Source organism: Canis lupus, chromosome X (genome assembly GCF_048164855.1).
Source record: "Canis lupus baileyi chromosome X, mCanLup2.hap1, whole genome shotgun sequence".
NCBI lineage: Eukaryota > Metazoa > Chordata > Mammalia > Carnivora > Canidae > Canis > Canis lupus.
The window spans coordinates 13,709,624-13,726,732 of record NC_132876.1 but is presented as its reverse complement, the minus strand read 5'-3'; the positions used below and the strand labels follow the sequence as shown (position 1 = coordinate 13,726,732).

General features: G+C 38.7%; 1 protein-coding gene and 1 long non-coding RNA gene across 5 annotated transcripts in view; one reads left to right on the top strand and one right to left on the bottom strand.

The window, feature by feature from the left end:
• The window catches only part of LOC140628152 (uncharacterized), a 365,765-nt gene that overhangs the window by 19,281 nt on the left and 329,375 nt on the right, over nucleotides 1–17,109 (top strand). The gene's annotated exons all lie outside the window — the stretch shown is intronic.
• Nucleotides 1,966–5,313, bottom strand: CXHXorf66 (chromosome X CXorf66 homolog). Its single transcript, XM_072815968.1, has 3 exons — nucleotides 5,154–5,313; nucleotides 4,124–4,280; nucleotides 1,966–3,028 (listed from the first exon to the last, which is right to left on the bottom strand). Exons 1-3 carry the CDS (start codon nucleotides 5,239–5,241, stop codon nucleotides 2,143–2,145), a joined length of 1,131 nt encoding a protein of 376 aa, XP_072672069.1. The 5' UTR covers nucleotides 5,242–5,313; the 3' UTR covers nucleotides 1,966–2,142.

The following is a 17,109-nucleotide window of genomic DNA, read 5'->3' as shown; positions in this document are numbered from 1 at the left end:
CTTAGATGCTGTCAAACGCTGATCAGATCATCTGAACAGAGCAGCCGTTAAAAAAAAAAAAATAGAGAGGGAGACAAACCGTGAGAGACTCCTAACTCTGGGAAATGAACAAAGGGTTGCAGAAGGGGAAGTGGGCGGGGGGTTGGGGTAACTGGATGATGGGCACTGAGGAGGGCACTTGATGGGATGAGCACTAGGTGTTATATGTTGACAAACTGAACTTCAATAAAAACAAATTTAAAAAAAACTAGGAGGCATGCCTCAGTGGCTCAGTGGTTGAGCATATGAATTTGGCTCGGGTCTTGATCCCAGGGTCTTGGGATTGAGTCCTGCATCAGGTTCCCTGCTGGGAGCATCCTTCTCCCTCTATGTCTCTGCCTCTCTCTCTGTATCTCTCATGAATAAATAAATAAAATCTTTAAAAAAAATTAGGAGATGGATGGGGAAATTTGAATACTGACTGGATAATTGTTATTGAGGAATTATTGTTAATTTTTAGGTGAGATACGGTAGTGTGTGCATGTACTTTTTAAAAAAAGTCATCTCTACACCCAGCGTGGGGCTCAAACTCACAACCCCATGATCAAGAGTCACATGCTCCACCAACAGAGCCAGCCAAGTGTCCCTGTGTATGTATTTTTAAAAGTCATCATCTTTTAGAGCTATAAATGGGAAGGGCAATGAATAAAAGTATAAATAAAATAAGATTAGCCACGTAATGATTACTATTGAACCTGAGCAATGCTTATATGGGTGTTCATTATACTACTTGCTCTATCTACTTTTGTATATGTTTGAACTTTTTAAAAATAGTAAACAATTTAAAATTTTAATCAGAAATTTCACTTGTATTTGTGAATTTTAAAAAGACCAGGGTTTTCTTTTTTTAAATTTTTTTTTATTGGAGTTCAATTTGCCAACATATAGCATAACACCCAGTGCTCATCCCGCCAAGTGCCCCAATCAGTGCCCATCACCCAGTCACCCCAACCCCCTGCCCACATCCCTTTCCACTACCCCTTGTTTCCCTGAGTTAGGTGTCTCTCATGTTTTGTCACCCTCACTGATATTTTCACTCATTTTCTCTCCTTCCCCTTTATTCCCTTTTACTAGTTTTTATATTCCCTGAATGAATGAGACCATACAATGTTTAAGACCAGAGTTTTCTGGGATCCCTGGGTGCCGCAGTGGTTTGGCGCCTGCCTTTGGCTCAGGGCGCGATCCTGGAGACTCCGGATCGAATGTCGGGCTCCCGGTGCATGGAGCCTGCTTCTCCCTCTGCCTGTGTCTCTGCCTCTCTCTCTCTCTGTGTGACTATCATAAATAAAAGTTTAAAAAAAAATTATAAAAAAAAAGACCAGAGTTTTCTAACCCAGGAAAATTTTAACCCTTTATAGTTTGTCTTTTAAAAAATGGCAGTAGGAAATCAAGTTATAGCTCCCACAATGCTTTTTATTTATTTTGATTTATTTTAGTTTTGTTAACATGACCTAATTTTATTGAATTCAGTATTTCTTTTTTTTTAGTTGAAGAATAGTTGACATATGATATTGTATTAGTTTTAGGTGTAAAACATAGTGATTGCACATTTACATACCTTATTAAATGGTCACAACAATAAGTAGCAGTCAAGGAGACTGATGTTAGAAATGGCTATCAGGAGTTTCCCTAACTCCACCAGAGCTAAGCACATAACAGCCATTTCTGCTAAGCACTGGGCACTACAGGAAGCCAGTCTTAAATTGTGAGGACTGTGTATAAACATTAAAATATAAACTTGAGAAAAAAAAAACGTAATTGGGTTGAGACTTCATTTAAGGGCTAATCCAAGGGAAAGAGGAGTCCAGGATACCCATGGTTTGCATGTGCACATGTGCTTGTGGTTTCCTTCCAAGTGACCAGATCTAAGTAAGATACATCAAAAGAGCCTTTTGCCTCTAAAATTCAATAATAACAGTAAAATCATTTGTTATGTCATACATTTAATTAGTATTTTTTAAATAAATTGCTTCCAAGATGGATAGGGCTAATCTTAACAATTGCAAATAGATGTTCAGCTATCGGTGTTTTAAAGGATGATGAGCATAAAATAGTTGGTATAAGTATGCTTCTTAACAGGTGGTTTTTATTTTTATTGAGTCTTTAATTTTCTTGGGCATCTTTAAGGATGGCCTCATTGCATTTTATGTTGCAAATAATGGTTACCTCCCTATCACTGTCATCACTGTCATATGTCATCAAATCACTGCTACTCATATTGCCACAGAGTGCATTGTCTCTGTTATCTGCCTTATGAAAGAACTTGGAAAAGGATGTTGCTTCACTTGGAAAAGGTGAGTTTTGAGCATTTCCATTCATTGCCTCAGAAACATTGACCAAAGGCTCAGAAGAAGCTCTGCAAACAAGGCATTTTTCCTTACAGCATCGGCAAGGCTTGATTAATTGAGGCCTAGATAATATGCATGCCCTATCGGTACTAACTGACCTTTTTAGATTACGATATCTGGGAGATTTGGTTAATTTCTGAAAACTGGATCGCCTGGGTGGCAATTTTCGCTTTCGTGGACAAGATGGCTTTGTTGGCCTGTCTGGATATTGTAGATGGTCTGGCCAAGGTGGCTTCACTGCCTTATTTGAATAGGATGAACAGGCCTGACCACCTAGCTTATGGGCATGAGCTAGCTTATATTGCTTTTCTAGACTGTGTATTCTATATGACTTTTCTGGGTAGGATGACTTCAATTTTTTTGGTTGCCTTGATGGCCTACATGACTTTTCTTGACTTGATGACTTGTTTAACTTTTCTGTACTAGATGATAAACATTGCTTTCCTGGATATAAGGGCCTGATTGACTTCTCTGCGGTGGATGGCATGGATGACTTTTCTGGACTTGAGGGCCCAGAAAACTTATCTGTACTGGGTAACATGGCTTGTTTTTCTACACTGCATGGAGTGGCTATCTTGGATTGACTGAGTGATATTTTGGATGATCTGAACGGCTTGGCTGTCACATCTTCTTTCTTGAACCTGAAAATAATAGGAAATTTGGAATAAAACAGTTTAAAATAAAAGAGTAATATTGCTATCACCAGAAAACACAGGCTACCATGTCAGTTTATATTTTTTCATCTTTTTTTGGCTCTAGTGGGAAAATTGAACACAGAATTGGAGTGTGGTGAAAGCCATAATTTCAGTTACAGATATGAATGCATGCTGAATACTTATTTTTCTTGAGAATACTTTTATGATTTTAGACACATTAGATAACCAAATAGCCTGCATATGGAATGACACAAAGTTGTTTCAAGTCTACTGTTGAGAAGAAGAGGGAGTATTTCACTTATTCTAGAAATTAAACTTTAAGAAAAGTTGCAGGTTGATATGCAACTCATACACAGCTGTCACAACTTGTCATAAGGAAAGAATAAACTCTGAGACTAGAGTCACTATGACCATCAAGTTATCTATCCATGCATATTTATATCCACAATATTACTCTAGAAATAAAGGGACAGAGCACTGGTGTATTTTAGTCAGCAGTCCTTATACTGTGAAATTTTTAGAGAACTGCTATATGAGGGCCAGCCTGATCCTCCTATAGGAAAGGCAGGGAGTTGAGACAATGAGAACAACAACAGTGAATAATTTTTCATGCTGTTATGCTTTAAAATGGTAGAATATCCAAAATGTTTTATTATTTTTGGAATGCAGAGACCCAGCTCTCTCTCTGCTTCTTCTTTTTTTTTTTCTCTTTTCAAATTATTTCTTTAAATTCTAGTTGGGTAACATACAGTGTAATATTGGTTTCAGTCTCTCCCCTTCTTTATTCTCCCTGTCTTATTCAGATAGTCAAGCCCATTCTTTTCCTAGACTCAATTTATGATGAAATTAATAGCTTGGGGCTCAGCTGAACCCTCAGCAGGAGAGAGCTTTAGAATATGCTAGAATTGATCATGTACTTGAGAATATTTAAGAGCTGATACTGTTGAAGTGAAGGAATCCACCCAGAAGATGAGCTCTTTAGCAATCTGGGGTTAACATTAAGTCACCACAACAACAATGAAACCACCACTACATGTATACACACACCTTGCATTCTTAATTTAAGAATGTAAAACTTACGTTCCGGCTTTGGGTGCATCGTCACTCATACAGTTGTAATGAAGAAAACAAAAACAGGTAAAGACAAAAGATGTGATCATAATGCCAATTACGATAATGAGTAGACGTCTCCTGACATCGTCCATTTTATTCTCCACTGGTTCACCGTGCTTAGCTCCTGTCAAAGAGATTGTTTCACCAGAAAATGTGTTAGGTAATCCAGTTTCCTTCCATTTAATAATGGTTTATCAGTAAAGATCAAAATCAAATCTTTTCATCAATGATTTTTTAAAGGAAGATCAGTGTTCCACTGTCATTTTCCTCCCTGTATCACATTCCGAGCCACAGTATAAAAAGCAATATAAGCTAGCTCATGCCCATAAGCCAAATCTGGGAAGCATCTCCAGCTAATCAGTGCAATTACCTTGGTTACCTCTGCATTATGACTTGCTCACCCCATTACCTAGGATTTTAAGTGTATGTATGTCTTGCACATGTGAATGCACTTGAGTGTTAATTTTTTTTTTAAAGATTTTATTTATTCATGAGAGACCTAGAGAGAGAGAGGCAGAGACATAGGCAGAAGGAGAAGCAGGCTCCCTGTGGGGAGCCTGATGAGGGACTCAATCCCTGGAATCCAGGATCACTCCCTGAGCTGAGGCAGACATTCAACTAATGAGCCACCCAGGCATCCCTTGAGTGTTAATGTTTGTGTGTGAATGTGTACGGTGGGAAAGGGGACAGGACAAGAAAAACTCTTGTTGAAGCCCACTATATGTTAGGTACCATGCCAAATTAGTTGAGGGCAGGGGTTGGTGGATTGGGTGGGGAAGGGGAGTAAAGGCAGACAAAATGTCTATTTATGCTTCTATGTTACTTGTATTTTTCACACAGAGGTAAACTCTTAGATGTTTTCCTAGAAATTCTTAAAGACCTATTAGTGGCAACATTCAAGAAACAGCAGATCTCTTAAACATAGCTTGTCTAATTAAGTGCTCAAGTATATAACATAATAGATCCTAATTTCTGAATTTTAAGGTTAGACACATACCTGTAGTAGAAGATTCATCACTTTGGTTTGTATTTAAACAACTGTTTGTCCAAATGAATAAAAGTAGGACACAAATGAAAAGATTCATGTCCAGGGATTTGTTCAAATGTCTCTTCTGCCAAGGAGACTCCTGTATTTGATATGGTTCAAGCTTGTTCTAGTTTATGACATCATAATCATTTTGTGTCATAGTCTGACAACATAATCTCACCATGGAGATGCCTGAACTTCTGTGTATAAGCAACATCAAATGAGGGATGCCTGGGTAGCTCAGCAGTTGAGTGTCTGCCTTTGGTTCAGGGCCTGACACCGGATTCCTGAGATTGAGTCCCACACTGGGTTCCTTGCATGGAGCCTGCTTTGCCTCCCTCTGCCTGTGTCTCTGCCTCTCTGTGTCTCTCATGAAAAAATAAGTAAAATCTTAAAAAAAAATCAAATTATTTTTAAGTTTATTTCTCCATATCAAATATTCTATCAAATTCAAATAAAGAAGTTTGTGGCATTATTAAAAGCACAGAGGGAGCTATTTAGAGAAGATAGGGAAAATGGGATTGCATTAGGTATTGAAGAACTGTTTCTCCTTATTAAATGGTAAGGAGGTACTTTTCAGCCTTGTAGTAATTCTTTTTTTTTTTTAATTTTTATTTATTTATGATAGTCACACAGCGAGAGAGAGAGAGGCAGAGAGAGAAGCAGGCTCCATGCACCGGGAGCCCAACGTGGGATTCGATCCCGGGTCTCCAGGATCGCACCCTGGGCCAAAGGCAGGCACTAAACGGCTGCGCCACCCAGGGATCCCAGCCTTGTAGTAATTCTTAAGTGTTATAGGGGTTAAACCATCCTGGATATAAGTCTATAGGATTTTTTTCTTAACAAAATTAAGGTATTTTAAAGCAGTAGTAGTTAAAACAGTATGGTACTGGCATAAAAATAGACACATAGATTCAATGGAATAGAACAGAAAAACCCGGAAATAAACCCACAATTATGTGATCATCTAATCTTTGACAAAGGAAGAATGAATATACAATGGGAAAGCTGGACAGCCACATGCAAAAGAATTAAACTGTACCACTAACTTTCACCATACACAAAAAGAAACTCAAAATGGATTAAAGACCATTTAGAGACCTGACACCATAAAAATCCTTGAGGAGAGCACAGGTTATAATCTCTCTGAGGCTGGCCATAGCAACACTTTTCTAGATATGTCTCCTTAGGCAAAGGAAATAAAAGCAAAAATGAACTACTGCGACTACATCAAAATAAAAAACTAATGCACAGTGAAGGAAACAATAACCCCCCCCCCAAAAAAAAAGTTTCAGAGTGTCCCCAAACTATTCTTTTATGGTACAGTAACTCTTTGTTTTTACTTAAAAATAAATTGTAATGGTGTGCCTGGGTGGTTCAGTTGGTTAAGCATCCGACTTTTTTTTTTTTAAAGGTTTTATTTATTTATTCATGAGAGACACAGAAAGAGAGAGAGAGGCAGAGAGAGACACAGGCAGAGGGAGAAGCAGGCTCCACGCAGGGAACCTGATGTGGGACTCGATCCTAGGTCTCCAGGATCATACCCTGGGCTGAAGGCGGCGCTAAACTGCTGAGCCACCTGGGCTGCCCAAGCATCCAGGTCTTGATGTCAGCTCAGGTCAGGAGCTTGGGGTTGTGAGATCCAGCCCCGTGTCAGGCTCTGCACTGGGCTGGGCGTGGGCCTGCTTAAGATTCCCTTTCTCCAAAAAAAAAAAAAAAAAAAAAAAAAAAAGATTCCCTTTCTCCCTCTTCCTCTGCATCCCCCCATTGTAATGGTTAGTGAAGGCCAGTGAAAATAATGATGTCTGTAGTTAATATAAGGCTCTGAAGATTAGAACTCGGTGTTCTTTTTTTAAAAAAAGATTTTATTTTTAAGTAATCTCTACCTACACCCAATGTGGGTCTCAAATTCACAATGTACAAGTCCCCAATACACTATTTGAAAGTCAATTTAATATTTTAGCAAAAAATGGATATTACTGAGGGAATGGGTCTCATCAATTTTCCTAAGCCACAGTATGCACTTACAAAATTTAAGTTTTCAAATAAAATAATTAAAATTAATTTTTCCCACCTCTTATACTTCAGTAACAATATTTTTTTCAGTAGCCTTATTTATCTGTCAGAAAAAAAAAATTAAGATTTGGATATCCTTTAACTTTTTTATTGAGCTGCTGCTAATCGTCAGGCTAAAGCTCAATCCAATCATTCATTTATTCAACAAACATTTATGGAGTGCTCCTATAATGCCAGATACCATGCTTAATGCTGCAGATCCCAAAATAGTCAAGATAAATATTTCTGTACCCATGGAACTTATATTCAAGTAGAGGATACAAGTAATTACAAGATAGTGTGTAGAGAGCTATATTAAGACTAGGCACAGTGCTTGGGGAGAGAAAAATCATTCTAACAATAATTTGAAAGAATGGAAATATATGGACTTGAAGTTCAGAAGATGGATTCAGGGTGGGGATCATCAGCATCTAGAACAGGGCTCCTTAATACTTTTTGTGTCATTGGCAGTCTGGGGAAGCCTGTGAACCTTCTCTCAAAATGATGTTTTTAAATGTACCAAACAAAATGCATAGGATTATAAATGAATTATACTGAAATAGTTGTCAAATACAAAAATTGTGATGTGAAATATGTAATTATTGACTCATTAAATAAAGAGATCTAGCAGTGTATCTAATAACTACTATATACTGAAGTAATAAGCATAAATAATATTTTGAGATATTTGTAACAAGTGTAATATATTAAACTATATATGATTTTCTAAAGATTTTATTTATTTGAGGGGATCCCTGGGTGGCGCAGCGGTTTGGCGCCTGCCTTTGGCCCAGGGCGCAATCCTGGAGACCCGGGATCGAATCCCACATCAGGCCCCCGGTGCATGGAGCCTGTTTCTCCCTCTGCCTATGTCTCTGCCCCTCTCTCTCTCTGTGACTATCATAAATAGAAATAAATAAAACTTTAAAAAAAAAAGATTTTATTTATTTGAGAGAGAGAGCGAGAGAGAGAACACGAGCAGACAGGGGAAGCAGAGGGAGAAATACACTCCCTGCTGAGCAGGGAACCTAATGTGGGGTTTGATCCCAGGACCCTGGGACCATGACCTGAGCTGAAGGCAGATGCTTAACCAACTGAGCCACCACCCAAGTGCCCCTAAACGGCATATGATTTTTAAAAATTTATCTTAAGTATATGATTTCTAATAATGGCAATGTCACAGACACTGGTTTATACTACTGTGGTTTGTTGCCTACATTCATAATTGGGAGAAATACTAAATTTTCATTTAGTGAAATGATTGGTGAAATTAAAAATTTCAATTTCAATTTCATTTAGATTGGTGAAAATAAAAATATGTTTTTACTTGTTCAAGTTTACAAATTGTCTGAATTTATGTACCCAAGTCAGAAACCCATTCTAGAAGCTAACTGAAGCCCATAGGAATGGATACGATCAACCCAAGGAGAGAAGGTAGAGAGGGAAAAGTGCTCAGGATTAAACCCCAAGGAACGTCAACATTTAGAAATTGAGTAAAGGAGGATGATCTAGCAAAGAATATCAAGAAATACCATATGATTTCACTCATATGTGAAATTTAAGAAATAAAGGAGCAAAGGAAAAAACGAGAGAGGCGAATGAAGAAACAGACCCTTAAGGTTAGAGTACAAACTGGTGGTTGCCAGAGGGGGGAGGAAGGGCGATGGGTAAATAGGTGATGAGGATTAAGAGTGTAAGTTGTGATGAGCACCAGGTGATGTATGGAAGAGGTGAATCACTATACTGTACACCTGAAACTAATATAACACTACATGTTAACTAACTGGAATTTAAATAAAAATTTAAAAAATAGAAGAATTGGCAAAGAGGTAGGGAGGAATACCAAGAAAGTATAAGGTCCTAGAAACCATGAGAAGAGAGTTTTTTAAGATATATGGGGTAGTCAACAATGAAAAATACTATTAAATGTCTGAAAAGAAAAAAAATGTCTGAAAGGAAGTTAAAATGGATTTAATAATGAAAAGGTTATTAGTGACCTTGGCAAGAGCAGTCTTTCAGTGGAAAGTTAGAGCCAAAGGCCAGATTTCAGTGGGCTGAAGAGTAATTGAAGCTGAGGAAGTGAAGTTTGCTAGTGTAGACAATTCTTTCAACTTTGACTGCAAAGGGGGAAGATAGGACGGTTGCTAGAGTATGGTAGACCTAGGGAGGGCATTTTATAAAATGGAGAGGCCCAGCTCAATTAAAAGCAATGTCCACAATAGCCAAACTGTGGAAGGAGCCTCAGTGTCCATAAAAAGATGAATGGATAAAGAAGATGTGGTCTATGTATACAATGGAATATTCCTCAGCCATTAGAAATGACAAATACCCACCATTTGCTTCGACGTGGATGGAACTGGAGGGTATTATGCTCAGTGAAGTAAGTCAATCGGAGAAGGACAATCATCATATGGTTTCACTCATATGGGGAATATAAAAAATAGTGAAAGGGATTATAGGGGAAAGGAGAGAAAATGAGTGGGAAAAACCAGAGTGGGTGACAACACATGAGAGACTCCTAACTCTGGGAAACAAACAAGGGGAAGTGGAAGGGGAGGTGGGCGGGGGGGGGGGATGAGATGACTGGGTGATGGGCACTAAGGGGGGCACTTGACGGGATGAGCACTGAGTGATATGCTATATGTTGGCAAATTGAACTCCAATAATAATAATTTAAAAAGCTGATGAGAAAGAGCTAGTATGGGGGAAGATGTTGAAGCCACGGAACAGAGAGGAGATAGAGCCAAGCTCCTTAGGAGGGCAGTATAGAATGTAATAGGGAAGCCTGGGTTGGCTCAGTGGTTGAGTGTCAAGTCCTGCAAGGAGCCTGACACAGGACTTGATCCTGAGACCCCAGGATCATGCCTTGAGCCGAAGGCAGATGCTCAACCACTGAGCCACCCAGGCGTCTCCAGATTAAAAATTTGTGATCTGATACAGAGCCATTGAAGATGGGAGTAGGGGTGGGAATAAGGGGCTGGGGGGAGGAATTTGAAGAATTTCTCTCTGATAGCTTCTGTTTTCCTAGTGAATGACAAGGGAACTCATCCTTGAGTTCCTCAAGGGGAAGGGGCAGAGTTTTGAGGACCTGGGAAAGTTTTGAATAGTTGCTGTGGAGAACAGAAAGCCTGAAGAAACTCTTCGAGGTGGTATGCTTGAGAGTTTTGCCCTTTCTTTGGCTTAATGAGAAAAATATGTTTCTCTTTAATGATAAAGTTATTTCTATGGCAGTTGATATGTTTATTAAGCTAAAAAATTAATGAGCATAATGAATACTACTTGGGAAGTAACTAGGGCTGCTACATAATGTAGCATTCAACTTTCTGAAAAGTTTTCCCTGACAACCATATCCTGTGGCTGTATAACTAATGGACTAGGACATACTATTTGAGGAATGGACTCATCTTGGAACTCTGCAGTCTAGGCCCTTACAGCAGGATAACCACAACACTTTTGCTTGGTAGATGCTCCAGTCTCTCTTTGTTAGCCTGTCTTCTGCCTGCCCTAATTTCAGCTTCATGTGTGAATGAGGACAGTCTACTTGTAGGAGATTTTCCCTGAGAGGTGTGTGTGGTTGGAAGATCCTGTGGCAGTGGGGAAAGCACAGTGCATTTTCCCCAAGGGACTGGCTCTTTCAATTTTGTATGGCATGACAGTAAGTTCTTCTCAAACATTTACTGAGGGCTTCTATTTTTTTTAAGATTTTATTTATTTATTTGACAGAGAGCACAAGCAGGGGGAAGGGCAGAAGGAGAGGGAGAAGCAGGCTTCCTGCTGAGCAGGGAGCCCCATGCGGGCTTGATCCCAGGACCCTAGGATCATGAACTGAGCCCAAGGCAGATGCTTAGCTGACTGAACTACCCAGACACTCCTATTGAGGGCTTCTTATGTGCCATTGGAGTTTCGGTGGTAGAGACAATTGAAAGGAGTGGGAAACAGACATTAAACAAAAACAAGCAGTGATAGATACTATAAAGGTTCTGAGAAAGTCAATGGCAAGTTTGATTTCATCAAGAGGGTCAGGGGAAGCTTTCCTAAGGAATAAACACTGGGGCAGAGTTCTGAAATATGAGTGGGAGCAAGTTAAGAGAAGATGAAAAAGAAGAATGTCCTAGGTGAAGGAGATCCATATGCAAAGGCCCTGTGATGGGATAGCAGCAAGTTGGAAACCCCAAAAGAAGCTAAGAGACTGGAGGCTAGAGAAGTTTGGGCCTTGTAGGTCAACTTAAGTGCATTGCACTTTATTCTAAGAACAGTGGGATTTCATTGAAGAGTTTCTGACTTAGAGAGTGACATAATAAGATTTGTATTTAAAAAAAAATCACAATGGCTGTTGTATGGCGAATAGATTGGAGGGACACAAGTGGAGAAAGTAGTATGATAATTAGGAGGCTGTGACAGTGGTCCAGGTGATAGGAGATGGTGGCTTGAAGCATAGTAGTGGTGATGAAGATGAAGAAAAATCAATGAATTTGAGAAATATTTTGATGGTGGGTGGGACTTGATGGGTTCTCTATGAGGCATGATATAGAGAGAAGTATCAAGGTCAGTTATTCATTCAGCAAAAAACTTGTCTATTACGTGACAGGAAGCTTTGTGTTAGGCACAGAGCATTCAAAAAGACATAGTCCCTACCTTCAAGGAGCTTGAAATCTAATGGGAGAGACAGATAGGTAAATAGCCAATCACTAGGTAGCACAGGTGTGTAATGTCATACATGTGTGATGTCACAGGTTACAGTGTAACAGGAATACACAAAAAGAATATTCAGAGTGGGGACCCCTGGAGGAGATGACTATCGAGCTGAGATGTGTTTTTTTTTTAAGATTTTATTTATTATTTGAGAGAGAGCAGGTACACACACAAGCAGGGGGAGGGCGGAGGAGGAAGGAGAGGGAGAAGCAGGCTCCCCTCTGAGCAGGGAGTCCAACAGAAGCTGGATCCCAGGACCCCAGGATCATGACCTGAGCCAAAGGCAGCCGCTTAACCGACTGAACCACCCAGGTGCCCCTCATTGTGGTTATGGTTTGCATTTCCTGTTGATTAGTGATATTCAGCATCTTTTCATAGGACTGTTGGTCATCTGTATGTCTTCTTTGGAAAAATGCCTATTTAGGTCCTCTGCCCATTTTTTGATTTTAGTTTTTTTAGTTTTTTTGGTGTTGGGTTACATAAGTTCTTTATGTATTTTTTTATTTTTATTTTTTAATTTCATTTAAAAAAAGATTTTATTTATTTATTCATGAGAGACAGAGAGAGAGAGAGAGAGAGAGAGAGAGAGAGAGAGAGACACAGGCAGAGGGAGAAGCAGGCTCCATGTAGGGAGCCTGACCTGGGACTTGATCCCAGGTCTCCAGATCACGTCCTGGGCCCAAGGTGGCGCTAAACCGCTGAGCCACCTGGGCTGCCCTATATATGTATATATATTTTTTTTTTTAAAAAGATTTTATTTATTTATTCATGAGAGACACAGAGAGAGAGAGAGAGAGAGAGAGAGAGAGAGTCAGAGATATAGGCGGAGGGAGAAGCAGGCTCCATGGAGGGAGCCTGATGTAGGACTCAATCCTGGAACCTCCGGATCACAACCTAAGTGGAACACAGATGCTTAGCTACTGAACCACCAGGTGTCCTCTTTATATATTTTGCATATTAACCCTTTATCAGATAAATCATTTGCAAATATCTTCTCCCATTCAGTAGAGTGCCTTTTATTGTTGTTGTTGATAGTTTCCTTAGCTGTGCAAAGGCTTTTTACTTTGATGTAGTCCCAGTAGTTTATTTTCGCTTTGGTTTTCTTTGCCCAAGGGGACATATCCATAAATATATTGCTAAAGCTAATGTCCATGAGATTACTGCCTATGTGATCTTTTAGGAGTTTTATGGTTTCAAGTTTCACATTTAGGTCTTTAATCCATTTTGAGTTTATTTTTGTGTACGGTATTAGAAAGTAGTCCAGTTTCATTCCTTTGCTTGTAGCTATCCAGTTTTCCCAGCACCATTTATTGAAAAGATTGTCTTTTCTCCATCATATATTCTTGCCTCCTTTGTCATAGATTAAATGGGGTTTCTTTCTGGGCTCTTTATCCTGTTATATTGATCTATGTGTCTATTTTTGTGCCAGTGCCATACTGTTTTGATTGCTATAGCTTTGTAATATATACTGAAATTTGGGCTTGTAATACCTACACCTTTGTTCTTCTTAAGATTGCTTTGGCTATTAGGGTGTTTTGTGGTTCTTAGAAATTTTAGGATTATTTATTCTAGCTCTGTGAAAAATGCTATTTGGTATTTTCATAGGGATTGCATTGAATCTGTAGATTGCTTTGGAAAGTATGGACATTTTAATGATAGTCTTCCAATCCATGAGCATGGCGTATCTTTCCAATTGTTTCTGTTGTTTTCAATTTCATTCATCAGTGTCTTATAGTTTTCAGAGTATAGGTCTTTCACCTCCTTGGTTAAATTTATTCTTAGGTATTTTATTCTTTTTGGTGCAGTTATAATTTGGATTGTTTCTTTAATTTCTCCTTCTGTTACTTAGTGTACAGAAATAGAACAGATTTCTATATATTAACTTTATATCCTGCTTTATGGAATTCATTTGTTCTAATTTTTTTGGTGGAGTCTTTAGGGTTTTCTATATACAGTATCACATCATCTGCAAATGGTGACAATTTTACTTCTTCCTTACTAATTTGGATACCTTTTATTTCTTTTTCTCGTCTGATTGCTGTAGCTAGGATTTGCAGTATTATGTTGAAAGAAAGTGGTGAGAGTGGACATCCTTGTCTTATTCCTGATCTTAGAGAAAAAAAATTCGGTTTTTCACCATTGCCTGTGATGTTAGCTATAGGTTTTTCTATATATGGCCTTTATTATGTGAAAGTATGTTCCCTCTAAACTATGTTAAGAGGTTTTTTAAAATCATGAACAGGAACACCTGGGTGGCTCAGCAGTTGAGCGTCTGCCTTGGGCTCAGGTCATGATCCTGGGGTCCTGGGATCGAGTCCCACATTGGGCTTCCTGCATGAAACCTGCTTGCCCCTCTGCCGATGTCTCTGCCTCTCTCTCTCTCTGTCTTATGAATAAATAAATAAAATCTTTTAAAAAATAAATCTTTAAAAAAAATCATGAACAGATTTTATATTTTGTCATATGCCTTTTCTGCATCTACTGAGGTGGCCATATGGTTTCCATTCTTCCTCTTGTTAATATGAGGTATGAGATTAATCAGTTTGTGAATATTGTACCATCCTTGCATACCTGGAATAAATCCCACTTGGTCGTGGTCAATGATCCTTTTAATGTATTGCTGATTTTGGTTTGCTTTTATTTTATTGGGGATTTTTGCATCTATGTTCATCAGGGATGCCAGCCTATAGTTTTCTTTCTTTCTTTCTTTCTTTCTTTCTTTCTTTCTTTCTTTCTTTCTTTCTTTCTTTCTTGTAGTGTCTTTGTCTGGTATTAGTATCAAGGTAATGCTGGCTTCGTAGAATTAATTTGTAAGTTTTCCTTACTCTTCTATTTTTTTGGAATTGTTTGAGAAGAATAGATATTAACTTTTATTCAATGTTCCATATAATTCACCTGTGAAGCCATTTGGTCCTGGACTTCTGTTTGCTGGGAGGTTTTTGATGACTGATTCAATTTCATTATTTATATTTGGTCTGTTCAAATTTTCTGTTTTTCTTTTTTTTTTTTTTTTTAATTTTTTTTTTAAAATTTTTATTTATTTATGATAGTCACAGAGAGAGAGAGAGAGAGGCAGAGACACAGGCAGAGGGAGAAGCAGGCTCCATGCACCGGGAGCCTGATGTGGGATTCGATCCTGGGTCTCCAGGATCGCGCCCTGGGCCAAAGGCAGGCGCCAAACCGCTGCGCCACCCAGGGATCCCAAATTTTCTGTTTTTCTCATTCGATTTTGAAAGATTGTTTCTAGAAGTTTATCCAATTTGTTGACATACTATTTTTCATAGTATTTGCTTATAATTCTTTGTGTTCCTGTGGTGTTGGTTGTTATTTTTCCTCTTTTATTTCTGATTTTTTAAAAAGATTTTATTTACTTATTCATGAGAGACAGAGAGAGAGAGAGAGAAAGAAAGAGAGAGAAGCAGAGACACAGGCAAAGGGAGAAGCAGGCTCCATGCAGGGAGCCTGATGTGGGACTCGATCCTGGGACTCCAGGATCATGCCCTGGGCTGAAGGCAGGTGCTAAACTGCTGAGCCACCCAGGGATCCCCTATTTCTGATTTTATTTATTTGAGTCCTCTCTCTTTTTTTTCTTGAAGAGTCTGAAGATCTGTCAACCTTTTTAATCTTTTCAAAGAACCAGCTCTTGGTTTCGTTGACTTTTTTTTTTTTAAGATTTTATTTATTTATTTGTGAGAGACACAGAGAGGGAGGCAGAGACATAGGCAAAGGGAGAAACAGGCTCCCCATGGGGAGCCTGATGCAGGACTCCATCCCAGGACCCCATGATCACCACCTGAGCCAAAGGCAGATGCTCAACCAGAGCCACCCAGGTGCCCCATTATTGACCTTTTCTATTGTGTTTTTAGTTTCTAATTTATTTCCATTTTAGTCTTGATTTCCTTTTTTTCTACTAACTTTGAGTTTTTTCTTCTTCTTCTTTTTTTTAGTACTTCTAGCATAAGGTTAGAGTATTTGAGGTTCCTCTTGTTTCTTGAGGTAGGCCTGTATTGCTGTAAACTTCTCTCTTAAAACTGCTTTTGTTATGTTCTAAAGATTTTGGACCATTGTGTTTTTATTTTCACTTGTCTCCACATAATTTTTTTCCCACATAATTTTTATATTTATTCATCCACCCATTCATTCATTCATTTATAAGTAGGCTCCACACCCAACATGGAACCCAACCTGGGGCTTGAACTCACAACTCTGAGATTGAAACCTGAGCTGAGAGATCAAGAGTCAGATATTTAACTGACAAAGCAACACAGATGCCCCTTTTCCATGTATTTTTTTATTTCCTTTTTGATTTCTTCATTGACCCATTGGTTGTTTAGTAACATGTTGTTTAGTTTCCTTGTGTTTGTGTTCTTTCCAGTTTTTTTTCTTGTAATTAATTTCCAGTTTTATGCCATTGTGGTAAGAAAAGATGCTTGATATATTTTTTTAGATGCTTGATATTATTTCAATTTTCAATAGGCAATATCTTAAAGCCAATATTTCAGAAATAGCTTCCAAATTAATTTGAATATTAACATAATATTCACAATAGCTACAGAAACACTTATCTTTTTTTTAAAACATAGGTACATATTATTTTGTTTGTAGGTTTACATGACTGGCATGTTAGAGAAATTCATTTCACTTAAAAATCCTGGGGTATGGGGCTGCCCAGGTGGCTCTGGGGTTTAGCGCTGCCTTCAGCCCAGGGCGTGATCCTGGAGACCCAGGATCCAGTCCCACGTTGGGCTCCCTGCATGGAGCCTGCTTCTCGCTCTGCCTGTGTCTCTGCCTCTCTCTCTGTGTCTCTCATGAATAAATAAATAAAATCTTTAAAAAAAATTCTGGGGTAGAATTTTGATTAAAATTGTGCATAATAGATGTACTTGAAAATCCCATTTGTTGCTTCAGATTTGTTATAATTGTTGCCAGACTGTTGGGGATTTACCCCAAAGATACAGATGTAATGAAACGCCGGGACACCTGCACCCTGATGTTTCTAGCAGCAATGTCCACAATAGCCAAACTGTGGAAGGAGCCTCGGTGTCCATCAAAAGATGAATGGATAAAGAAGATGTGGTTTATGTATACAATGGAATATTACTCAGCCATTAGAAATGACAAATACCCACCATTTGCTTCGACGTGGATGGAACTGGAGGGTATTATGCTGAGTGAAATA

Coding starts and splice junctions, on each gene's coding strand:
- CXHXorf66 (XM_072815968.1), bottom strand. CDS start 5,241: ATGAATCTTTTCATTTGTGTCCTACTTTTATTCATTTGGACAAACAGT. Junction 4,281..5,153: donor TGATGAATCTTCTACTACAG/GTATGTGTCTAA, acceptor TCTCTTTGACAG/GAGCTAAGCACGGTGAACCA. Junction 3,029..4,123: donor GATGCACCCAAAGCCGGAAC/GTAAGTTTTACA, acceptor TATTATTTTCAG/GTTCAAGAAAGAAGATGTGA.